Below are 13,182 nucleotides of genomic sequence, written 5' to 3' on the forward strand. Positions count from 1 at the left end.
ATATAGGATGAGTCAACTCCATTGTTTAGGTATGAGTTAACAGAATATGATATTTTAAAAGTGAGATTTTCACTGGACAGTTACTTTAACCTAACACCTAGCGACCCCATTAACAGTTAAGGTGTTGGCTTGAAAGTCGCTGGACCTGGGTTCGAATCCTGGTCAGGGCAACCCTCTGATTTCACTACAATATGATATGACCATGACTCAGTAGTCTAAAACCATGAAGTGGTATTGATATTTGGAGGGTATAACAAAGATTGATGTTCACTCAAATGCAATAAATGCACAGCCAAAGTTCATGGATCATTATATTTAAGTCATATCATGCATTGTTTGTATAATTTCAAGCACGTTTGTGCTCACCATTGAACAAGAGAATGCTTTGTTGATAGATCCTCAGGCCACAGTAAATAGTCACAATCCATGCTGGGAACAGGTTGGTGATTGTGAAATCACCCAAAGGTAATTGTCAATGTCCTACTCTTGTTCAGATTGCAAACAGCAATGCTGTTCTATAATTTTGCAATGGAAGTCCACATGTGACTGGTATGCCCTATTGCTTTTTGACCAGCCACACCCTGTTTGGATGTGCCAACACTTGCTGTGGCAAATTATTTGTTATGCATCTGCCCCCTTACCCTATCACAGGGCCCAGGCAGACAGCCTACAGACAGGCAGACAGACACACAGACACAGGCAGACAGAGATAGGTTGTAATGAATAAGCCTGCAGAACCCAGATATGTTTAATATATATTGATGATAAAGATAGTGCTCTAAAATTGCACATTCATTGTCAACTAGGAACAATTCTAGGCAATGGCACACAGTGCAGGCACATGCGCATCAGGCAGCAAAACAACAACGCGGCTGTGCATGGCTGATGAGACCAGGTTGATGACAAAGGATGTTCATGGACCAGTCTGGATTTCTGATTGGTTTTCGACCATCAACGTGGAGGCTACGCAGTCACCACTAGACATGCACGTACCCACCCAGGATGGCGCTGTAACAGTTACAGCGATATTGGCCACAGTTTCCCGATTGAATAATCAGGACTAGAGCGCTGGGATCCTCTCTAGTCTCCATCCGTCTTCTTCTGTATCCTAGGATGGTGACGCGTTGACATGCTACAGCTCTAGCATCGCATTCTACTCGCCCTGGCCCAATCTATTCGCACTCTCTGCTCTGGGGACTTGACATAATTTCATCTCAAAGGAGAGACTTCACTAATTTAATGGGCAGAGTGCATCGCTAGAAGGGCGTGGTTCTGATAAAAAAATGACATAACCTGCTGCTGTCTGAGTTTGCAGCAAATTGATAAAGGATTTCGATATTATTCAACCGACACCATGTATACAGCGGTAAGTCTTATTTCTGGCCTGGCGGGGGAGCCAGATACAATCGATGTTCCTTCTTAATGCCTGCTTGTGCCTTTTCTTTTTATTGTTGAATCAGAGATCATTGCTAGGCGAGCTGGTGGCTCACGCTACGGTGCCTCCCTTGAGCTATCAATGTGCATTTACATTAGGTTACGCGCATCAGTTTAGGCAAACGTAGGAGCAGCGATGGTGAGAAATGTTTCATTGTGTCTGTCTGCGCTGTATGTGTGTTGCCTCGCAACACATTGATAATTTATTTCTATTGTTTTAACAGAGCTCCGGTTCGGGCAACGCTTCCCTTCACTGTTCCATGTCTTCATCGGCCGATTTCTCGGACGAAGATGATTATAGTTTTAAATCTGGATCGGTCTCACCGGCACCAGGGGACACGTTACCCTGGAACCTACCCAGGCACGAGCGACATAAGCGAAAAATTCAGGGAGGATCCGTTTTGGATCCAGCAGAGAGAGCCGTGCTCAGGATTGCAGGTGAGTGTCAATATTTCATTGTTTGTGCTGCTGCTGATAATATAACATAAAATAGACCTATTGATTCTGCAAATCTATCAGATATGGCAAATTTAGCCACTGTGCTGTGATGCATTGTAGCTTTTTTACAAGTAGGCTACAGGCTTTTTATTTATTCTGCATAATTACAGTAGACTGACGCTGCTGCTGGACAGTGGACACTCCCATATGTCAGCCGCTGTCACTTCTGATGCATGTCCAATTTAGACAAAGACACATGTTTGTAATATAGGCTTCTGTAGCCAATAATTAGGCCCAAATAATATTTTGTCTCATAAGTTAATAAACAAATTAGATAATTAGGCTACTGTAAAAACCTGTATAGCTGAGGTGTGCTATTTGATGTCTGGGAATGCTCACATTACATCCTCTATTCTATTGTCCATCCAATAAAATAAAATACAAGTTTATTGGTCACCTACACAGATTTGCAGATGTTATCGCAGATGCACTGAAATGCTTATGGTTCTAGCTCCAACAGTGCAGTAATATCTAGCAATACAATAAGAATACACAAATAATCCAAAAAGTAAAAAAATATCAGAAATATCACAACTAGCAATATCACAATGAGCAATGTCAGAGTCCGGAATACACTGAGTATACAAAACATTAGGAACACCTGCTCTTTCATAGACTGACCAGGTGAATCCAGATGAAAGCTATGATCCCTTAGTGATGTCAGTTGTAAAATCCACTTCAATCAGTGAAGGGGATAAGACAGGTTAAAGGATTTTTAAGCCTTGAGACAATTGAGACATAGATTGTGTATGTGTGCCATTCAAAGGGTGAATGGGCAAGACAAAATATTTGAAGTGCCTTTGAACTGGGTATGGTAGTAGGTGCCAAGCTCACCAGTTTGAGTGTATCAATAACTTCAATGCTGCTGGGTTTTTCATGCTCAACAGTTTCCCGTGTGTATCAAGAATTCTCCACCCTCCTAGGACATCCAGCCAACTTGACACAACTATGGGAAGTATTGGAGTCAACATGGACCAGCATCCCTGTGGAATGCTTGACACTTTGTAGAGTCCATGCCCTGACAAATTGAGGCTGATCTGAGGGCAAAAAGGGGGTGCAATGCAATATTAGCAAGGTGTTCCTAAAGTTTTGTACACTCAGTGTATTGTCGTGGAAATTCCCCACTAAGGACTCAAATTCAATGTAAATCATATCAATCTTTATTATCACGGCCGGAGAGGTTCACAAACTCAGTGCAAGCTTGTGAAAAATCAGAGGGCGTTCCCTTTCAGTCCTTATATGCAGATGCGGCTACACAAACAAGTCATGTAAGCATAATTTACATTATTCTTTATTAACATTGGCTCCTGCATGTGACTGACGAGACTTCTTCTCTCAAAGCTGGGACCTTGAAACTGAGATACTTATTTTGGTTCCCAGAGCAATGTTCTGGGCGTACTGCCAATTGGTCTGAGGAGGAGTTCACAGTCACCTGCACAAACCAAGATGGAGTGAGAGGAGATGCTGTGTACAATTCAAGGCTTATCTCTTGAGACAATAACATTTTCTTTCACAGTATATATAAATGGTGTGTATAGACAGTATGGACACTATATGAATAGAAATGGTGTGCAGCAGTTATATAGGTTGAGCCATGAGTAGAATACAGTATCTACATATAAAGTGGGTAAAAAAGGATGTAAACATTGCTAAAGTGACCAGTGTTCAATGACTCTATATACATGGGGCAGCAGTCTCTAAGGTGCAGGGCAGAGCACTGGGCGGTAGCCGGCTAGTGATAGTGTCTAAGGTGCTAGGCAGACTACTGGGTGGTGGCCGGCAGGTGATGGGTGATGGCTATTCAACAGTCTGATGCACCTATACTGACCTCGCCTTCTGGATGATAGCGGGGTGAACAGGCAGTGGCTCGGGTGGTTGTTGTCCTTGATGATCTTTTTGGCCTCACAGGAAGGACAACAACCACCCGAGCCACTGCCTGTTCACCCCGCTATCATCCAGAAGGCGAGGTCAGTACAGGTGCATCAAAGCGGAGACCGAGAGACTGAAAAACAGCTTTTATCTCAAGGCCATCAGACTGTTAAACAGCCATCACTAACATTGAGTGGCTGCTGCCAACATACTGACTCATCTCTAGCCACTTCAATAATGGAAAAATTGATGTAATAAATGTATCACTAGCCACTTTAAACAATGCCACTTTATATAATGTTTACATACCCTACATTACTCATCTCATATATATATACTGTACTCTATACCATCTACTGCATCTTGCCTATGCTGTTTGGCTATCGCTCATTCATATATGTTTATGTACATATTCTTATTCATTCCTTTACACTTGTGTGTATAAGGTAGTTGTTGTGAAATTGTTAGGTTAGATTACTTGTTAGATATTACTGCATGGTCGGAACTTGAAGCGCAAGCATTTTGCTATACTCGCATTTCGCTATACTCGCATTTCATTCTCTCGGTCCTGGCTTTGATACACCTGTACTGTCTCCATCTACCTGATGGTAGCAGGGTCAACAGGCCATAGCTCGAGTGGCTGAGGTACTTGATGATCTTCTTGGCCTTCCTATGACACTGGGTGCTGTAGATGTTCTGAAGGGCAGGCAGTGTGCCCCTGGTGATGTGTTGGGCTGACCGCACCACCCTCTGGAGAGCCATGCAGTGCAGTTGCCAGGCGGTGATGCAGCCCAACAGAATGCTCTCGATGCTGCATCTGTAGAAGTTTGTGAGGGTCTTGGGGGCCATGTCAAATGTATTTTGCCTCCTGAAGTGACCCCGTCGATGTGGATGGGGGCGTGCTCTCTCTGCTATCTCCTGTAGTCCACGATCAGCTCCATCATTTTGTTGACGTTGAGGGAGAGGTTATTACCCCTGCACCACTCTGCCAAGGCACTAACCTCCTCCCTGTAGGTTGTCTACACTGTCGTCAGCAAACATGTTTATAGAGTTGGAGTTCATGGGTTAACATGGAGTACAGAACGGGGCTGAACACACACCCCTGGGGGGCCCCCGTGTTGAGGATCAGCATGGCGGAGGTGTTGTTGCCTACCCTCACCACCTGGGGGCAATCCAAGATTGGCTGTTGAGATTGAGTTCTTTAGGTGAAAGTGCAACGAGCGGTCATCATAGCCTGTGCATATGCTGTGCATTAGGATACTAGAATCGGAATTAGATTATTCTTTGTAATCCTCTAATACATGGGTTTATTAATCATGTATTACATGGGCTGACACAAGCTGCAGGCCCTTTGTGATTGCAACTTTTATGTTGGTCTGATGCTGTTTATTTGATTACAGAATGTTTTTAATAATTTAAATGCGATTGGAATTACTGTATTTGACAAACTTCTGTGCCATAAACTAAGAATTTCACAGGAGAGCAAGCTATTGTAGTAGTTGAACTGTGTGATTTACTGTAAATGTAGTCTGTGAAAGAAATGAGAGTAGTAATGATACATTCTAGGGGTGACCTTGCTAAATGCATTTATTTTCTTTATTTTTTGCATAAAGACTGTTCTTGGACCATAGTTTCAGTTCAGTAGCATAGACAGGGCTATAATAGGCCCATGCACTTTTCAATTCAGGAATTAATCCTTAGTCATATGCCCAGGACCATAAAAGGTGAGTATTTGGTTGGGAATGGTATGGACTCTCTTGGCACATCTGCAGGGTGTGCTGTCTTGCTCACCTCCTTTCCCTTCTTGGTGACCTCTCAGAATCTTGCTGTTGACATTCATCAACAGAATATTTTGGCTTTGATTAAAAAAATGGAAACAATAAACTATCATATCGTAATCCAATTGCTCACGTTGTGAGTAGGCCTAAAATCCATATTTTCTGTTTGCTGAATCTCAGGATCCATAGATTACTAGCTAGTTTGAAAAAATTATCTCTTCAATTCGCAAGTCCTGAATTTGCCTGATGGCAGGATGTGATCATTGTTCAGGTGGATGCATCTGTCCCTTTCCTAGTGATGCCTGATATTGTAGAATATTTGCCCTCTGATTTCGCCCATTTTGTTAATCTTATTCATATCTCTGTGACAGTCGTCCCCAGGCTGGGCGATGTATTGAATTTATTTGATTAATTCAAATGTATGTTTTTGCGTGATATTCCAAAGTCCTGTATCACAAGAATCTAGTTTTATTTTAATTTGTTATGTGCGTTTATGTTCGCTTGTTCTCATGTTTATTTTTTTGATTGCAGTTAGAGTACATTATAACTGCAGTATGCTGCAAATACTGCATCCAAAGTAACACCGTTTTTTTTATTGCAGTGTTTTTGCAGTGTAACTGCAGTTACTGCACCTTTACTGCAGTTTCAAAACTGCAATCTTTTATTGTAAGGGTCGCTCCTTCTGCTGTGACTGTGCGCCTCCCCATTTACACACACACAGACACACACACAAAGCCCCTCCCCCTGCCACTCACAACAACAAAGATGAGAGATCACTTCTTCCTCTCTGACACTATTTGCATTTGAGGTTTGGTCCAATAGAATGGGTCATATGGACACCAAAACACATTGAGACATTTCTTTACTGTAATAGAGGACAAGTTAACCTTTCTAACCATACCATTTTTATGTCTTAACTCCTCAAATTGCATGCAGAGCAGATACTACTAAAATTAGAGTATAAATTAACATTGATTCTGGAAAATTAATGCTCAGGTTGTAGTGGGTGCGTGCTGGTGGCAGGGAAGTCAGGCGCAGGAGAACGAACTTGGTATAAACGGAGTCGTTTAATAAGTGCTCACAAAACTCAGAAAACCAAAATACACAAATAATAAAAGTGGGTACAAAACCCGTCGCACACCGACACATGACTTGCACATAACATACAATCAAACAATCATCGACAAGGACATGAGAGGAAACAGAGGGTTAAATACACAACATGTAATTGATGGGATTGGAACCAGGTGTGAAGAAAGACAAGACAAAACCAATGGAAAATGAAAAATGGATCAGCGATGGCTAAAGGTCGGTGACGTCGACCGCCGAACACCGCCCGAACAAGGAGAGGGACCGACTTCAGCGGAAGTCGTGACACAGGTTGTCACACACAGCTTTGCAGTATCACATACAGCAAGCAGCATTTTAGCCAAAGACTGTTATACTAGCTGTCTAGTCTGTGTTATAACTGTGAAATAAGCATCAAGCACAATTATATAAGTAATTGGCAACTCATTCTCATTCTGAGAAATAAGGTAGGTTCAGGGCCGGTCCTGGCGAGACCAAAAAAATTGTTCCCCTACAAGAATAGTCCTAGTAAGCAAAATTATGTTGAAAAGACGTCTAAAATGCATATTTTTTCTGACGTTGAAGTTAGGTTCAATTTAGGTTCTGAATGAAAGGTGAAAAGACGTATTTTACGGACGTTGAAATCCAGTACATTTTTGGTTCTGAATGAAAGTTGAAAATATGTAATTTATAAATGTCTATGTTTGGGCCAAATCAAGGCTGGTCCAGACCGGACAACATCTGAACCAAACATAGTCGTCTAGTCCGGACAGCACCAAACAAAGTTGTCCAAAAGGCTTCAGCGTCGGCCCTTTCTTACTGAGGTATAGTCTACAGTAGGATTCGGTCCTCGGGGCCGGAGTGGTGTCACATTTTTTCCCCATCCCTAGTCAACACAGCTGATTAAACTAATTTCATTCTAAACTGAAGATCATGATTAGTTGATTATTGGTGTCAGATGTGTTAGCTGGGACTGGGTCAAAAGTGGGACACCAATCAGGCCACAGAGGACTGGAGTTGCCCATCCCTGGCCTACAGTGTCACATGAAATTACATTTTAGGAAAGCCCATCTATGTGCTAGGCTTACTGTTTGTAAAACACCAAAAAAAGACGACCAAAAGATGCCGGTGTCAGTCCGTGCTTACTAGGGTGTAGCCAACCATGTCTGCCCACAATGGAATGTTATGAATGCCCATCGATGTGGTAGGCCCGCCGTTTGTAAAACAGTCCATTGCATTGGCTTTATTAGTCCTGATTCATGTGACTAATCAATTTGGCTATTTAATTAAGCTCTGAATATCAGCTACCCAACTTTATCAGGAGGAGTTATCCTAAGCCTATTTGCAATGTGTTTACACAGTAGGAAATGCAGAAGTATTTTCTTTTTCACTATAATCAGCTAATACATTTTTTTATGGATACAAACTTGAAACCACTGCTCATTAAAATTTTGCCCACGGAATGAAACTCCTGTACAGCCTGATTGTCCATTCCATATAGTCCATTTTAGTTTGAACTGTCCTGTTTTTAGGATATGTTGTTTGTTAACATGTCATTTCTTATTTGGGTGACATTTAGATTAGGCTATTTGATCGGAGAAACGTGCATGATGTAAAAAGTGTCCATCTCATTACATTGTCATACATTTTATCTTCAGCCTGTAGGAAAGGCAACATACTCTTTCTATCATATGCTATATCTGCTACATGATTTATGTTAGATCATTTTTTTGACGGAATGTTGGTGGAGCGCCACAGCGATGCGTCTCTCCAACAGAACCCTTGGAGAGGCACGCTGGGAATGGACAAGATAAATATTTTGGGTCCCTGCCTTTGACAAAGTGGGATCTGCTTATCAAAGGGTGGCATCAGCTCTCACCTAAAAAGCCAATATGCCACTGGTTGAGAGAAATTGTTATTGTTTTTGGGCAAAATTATGTATTGTTTTATGAGTTATTGGAGGTGCGTCTAGGTCAGTTTAGTTCAGAAAATGCCGCCCTTGTCAATCTGCCACCATAGGCGGCCGCATAATCCTGCCTAATGAGTGGGCCGGGCCTGAGTAGGTTACTTGATTTCAACATCTGAACAAAGTGGACAGGCTAGCATGCTGTTCAAACATTTGGAAACAGATAAAAGGGTGTGTTAATAACAATTCAACTGTTCTTCCTTATTAGCTAGAAAATGGATCCAAGTTGGCTAAACTTTAAATATAAAGATGGCTAATCTACTCTACATGGGCTTGTGCTTGAGAAATTGTTCATGAGACCTGTGTTAATAATTTTCTATAATGCCTACTACAATAAGTTAGTCATTATTAGTGAATGTGCATTATGCATGGTTCTGGTTAAATGTGCAACAAAATTTGCATTTTCATAGACAGAATTGAAAGCCATATCAGTGATTATTTCAAAAAGCAGGTTAAACTATTTTGATAAAGTAATACAATTATTAGTGGGTCCTATGGTTGTGGAAGGCTTATATTTAGCCTAGGTATAATTTCACAAGCCCTGAATTCATTAAATTATTGCTGACTGTTTGAAATGCAGTGTACTTGAGCTTTAATTGTCCAACAAAGCTTATTTTGAGAAAACATTAAAAAAATGTAGATATATATCGTGAATCGCCCATAAATTAGAACAAATTGAGGTATGATCTTTAGGCCACATCGCCCAGCCCTAAATTGTCTATACCAGTCTTGATCACTTCTCCTTAGAAAGTAAGCTATTTTCCTATTGATTCTCTACATTTTATGGAAAGAATCTGGTTGAATGGAACCTAGACTGTGTTGAAATGCATCATCATCAGCACCATCTGTTTATTCTAGACTGCATTTCCTCTGGAATTAAACCCTTTTAGTATTAGGACCTGTGAGGACATCTCCTCTGCCTGCTGTAGCACCGGGACTTCAGCAGACTCAATGCAACAGAGACTCAATGCAACAGAGACTCAAAGCAATCTTCCAGCTCAGTGTATCATATGTATAACACAAACAATAGTATTTTTTTTATCAGTGTGACATTATTTTGAAGAATCTCTATGTTATAACGAATGCACAATGTAGGCCTTGATTTATGAATTATGACAGTTGTTATCCTTTTCATGCCTCTATTGAGTGAGGTATGTTGGATTGGAAATAGACCTACCTAATAAGGCAAGGCCAACCAAGTGAAACAATTGGATAGCGAGTATCCTATTCCTATGCTTAAATTATCTAGCTATAGGCACATTTTCATGGAATGGAAACGTTGTGGACTGTCTTTAAATCACTGGCATCAGTGCTTATTAATGATTATTTTGCACAGCAGTTGATGCTGAGTCATTCTGTTATCGTCGCGTTAGTGTGCTGGTATTACTGGAATTGGAGTCATGGTGGACTCCGCAGAGAGAGAGAGCAGGGAGGGGAGACGCGTGCATTAGTATTGCTCAGGCGCGCCCGCTTGATATGGGATGGCATTTATTATGTCCAGCAGCCCTCTCTCCCCCCAATCCCTCCCAGACTGTCACAGAACACACCCGAGATGTTCTCATGAAACCGGAGAAGAAGTCTCGCCTAGTGGTGGTTTGACCTACCGGGGAGGGGTATAGGGGCGTTTCCTTCCATGTAACAACGGCGCTGGTCAATCCTCTGTCCGGATCCCTGTCCCGCAACTAGAACTAGGCTACACACTCGCCACAGCGGCTGGTGAATGTCCAGCCTATAGAGAGCCCTATGGTGGAGTTCGGGTAATGGCTCACTACAACGCGACGCCGGCAGGTTATATGCTCGCCGACGAAAAGGAATACCTTCAAGCGTATGAGGATGTCCTCGAAAAATACAAAGGTATGCTAATTACTTTGGCCGCCTATACCGATTGGTAGGTCTACAATGATTCGAAATGAAACAATGAGGGAATAGCCCTGTATGGGACAATTGCACCGTGGTAGGCTAAAGCCCTAAACAAGTGTGTCAGCAAGCCACTGAGCTTTGATGACTGGAGGACAGCGGGTCGGAATGAATGGAAACATGACAGTCTAGGCTATTTGATTGTAGTCTATAGCCTTGTCAGTTTATATTAGAATTCGAAAGTTTGTGTTTAGCACTTGTAAAAAGCCAAATTGACTTGGATTTGTGCGACATTATACTAGAATTGTGTAAAATTTGCATTGATTCATCGATTGGAGGAGGGGTGTTCCTCAATGTAAAGAAAGAATGCTGTCTCAACGTTTTACTGTCACTTTTGTCACATGAGAAAAGCAATCTCAAAATGACTATAGGCTATATTTTGGTAGGCCTATTAATTATGGAGATGTTTATTTATTTAGATGAAATATTAGGCTATGCAGGAGATGTTATTTAAATGAACATTTCTATGAAGGTTTGAATATCTTTGAGTTGATGACCCCTCTTTTGTTGTAACTGTTGTCTGACCAATTGACCAAGCTGTTATCAATGTAGGCTGACACAAAGAGAGGATCAGCCAAAGATGCAGCAGGCCTATTATCTTGCATTAGTCCATCAAGCATTACATTCAGGCTGACAAGTCTTGAGGCCAAGTCAATTATTACTGGAAACCTGCAGAAGACATTACATTTTCAATATCCTGTCTACAGCAAAGCATTCTCCGCTAGCTGGATGACATCACCCCCCTACACATACAGATGTTGGATCTTAATTTGATCACCCTGTTGTTGCATGCAAGTTTTAAGTGTATTCAAGTTTTAAAAAGGCTTATAAAATTTGTGATTTCCACTTTAACATTTCAGACTTGATTTACCCAAACTAAAAATGTATCAACCCCTACACAAATGTTCATTAATTATAATCCACACAATAATTACCATTTCCTATTTCCCTGTGAGAAACTGGTCAAATTAAACATCTGTAGTCCCTTGCCAGGCCAATAGTGTGAATCTCGAATAGACTCCGTCTCCTACAGTGATTAATTTCCCCCATTTATATTTTAGATCTCTCCAATGTTATCTGCAACATTTGAATGAGCAGTGAATGAGAAAAGGTAATCCGTGTGAATGGGTTAGTTGTGTATGATACTGTGATTCCTTGTTAACTAGTGGTCAGTCACTAACAATGGATATTTACGTGGTCTCTCTCTCTCTCACAGCAACAGACAGTAAACTGTGGCCTGCTTAACGGCCCTTGACTAGAGCATAATGGAATCATATGATGTAGCATCATTTGGAATCTGTGTCTGACTTTTGTCTCCAGTCACTGGGTCAGACAATGAGGTGTTTTATTATTGGTGCTCCGTACGGCTACATACAGTTGAAGTCGTAAGTTTACATACACTTAGGTTGGAGTCATTAAAAGTCGTTTTTCAACCACTCCACAAATTTCTTGTTAACAAACTAAAGTTTTGGCAAGTCGGTTAGGACATCTACTTTGTGCATGACACAAGTAATTTTTCCAACAATTGTTTACAGACAGATTATTTCACTTATAATTCACTGTATCACAATTCCAGTGGGTCAGAAGTTTACATACACTAAGTTGACTGTGCCTTTAAACAGCTTGGAAAATTCCAGAAAATGATGTCATGGCTTTAGAAGCTTCTGATAGGCTAATTGACATAATGTGAGTCAATTGGAGGTGTACCTGTGGATGTATTTCAAGGCCTACCTTCAAATTCAGTGCCTCTTTGCTTGATATCATGGGAAAATCAAAAGAAATCAGCCAAAACCTCAGAAAAAAATAGTGGACTTCCACAAGTCTGGTTCATCCTTGGGAGCAATTTCCGAAAGCCTGAATGTACCACATTCATCTGTACAAACAATAGTACGCAAGTATAAACACCATGGGACCATGCAGCCGTCATATCGCTCAGGAAGGAGACGCGTTCTGTCTCTTAGAGATGAACGTACTTTGGTGCGAAAAGTGCAAATCAATCCCAGAACAACAGCAATGGACCTTGTGAAGATGCTGGAGGAAACAGGTACAAAAATATCTATATCCACAGTAAAACGAGTCCTATATCGACATAACCTGAAAGGCTGCTCAGAAAGGAAGAAGCCCCTGCTCCAAAACCGCAATAAAAAAATCAAGACTACGGTTTGCAACTGCACATGGGGACAAAGATCGTACTTTTTGGGGAAATGTCCTCTGGTCTGATGAAACAAAAATAGAACTGTTTGGCCATAATGACCATCATTATGTTTGGAGGAAAAATGGGGAGGCTTGAAAGCCGAAGAACACCATCCCAACCGTGAAGCACGGGGGTGGCAGCATCATGTTGTGGCGGTGCTTTACTGCAGAAGAGACTGGTGCACTTCACAAAATAGATTGCATCATGAGGGAGGAAAAGTATGTGGATATATTGATGCAACTTCTCAATTGGGTCTTCCAAATGGACAATGACCCCAAGCATACTTCCAAAGTTGTGGCATAATGGCTTAAGGACAACAAAGTCAAGGTAATGGAGTGGCCATCACAAAGCCCTGACCTCAATCCCATAGAAAATTTGTGGGCAGAACTGAAAAAGCGTGTTCGAGCAAGGAGGCCTACAAACCTGACGCAGTTACACCAGCTCTGTCAGGAGGAATG

The 13,182-nt window shown here is 41.5% G+C and overlaps 1 protein-coding gene across 1 annotated transcript in view; it reads left to right on the forward strand.

Moving 5' to 3' along the window:
• The window catches only part of LOC120045929 (dystonin-like), a 195,751-nt gene that overhangs the window by 4,892 nt on the left and 177,677 nt on the right, over nt 1–13,182 (forward strand). The window contains exon 4 of the mRNA XM_038990855.1: nt 1,659–1,872. Coding sequence (XP_038846783.1) covers nt 1,659–1,872 — 214 coding nt within the window. The remainder of the gene's footprint in view (nt 1–1,658; nt 1,873–13,182) is intronic.

This window comes from Salvelinus namaycush, chromosome 4 (genome assembly GCF_016432855.1).
Source record: "Salvelinus namaycush isolate Seneca chromosome 4, SaNama_1.0, whole genome shotgun sequence".
In the NCBI taxonomy this organism is placed as follows: domain Eukaryota; kingdom Metazoa; phylum Chordata; class Actinopteri; order Salmoniformes; family Salmonidae; genus Salvelinus; species Salvelinus namaycush.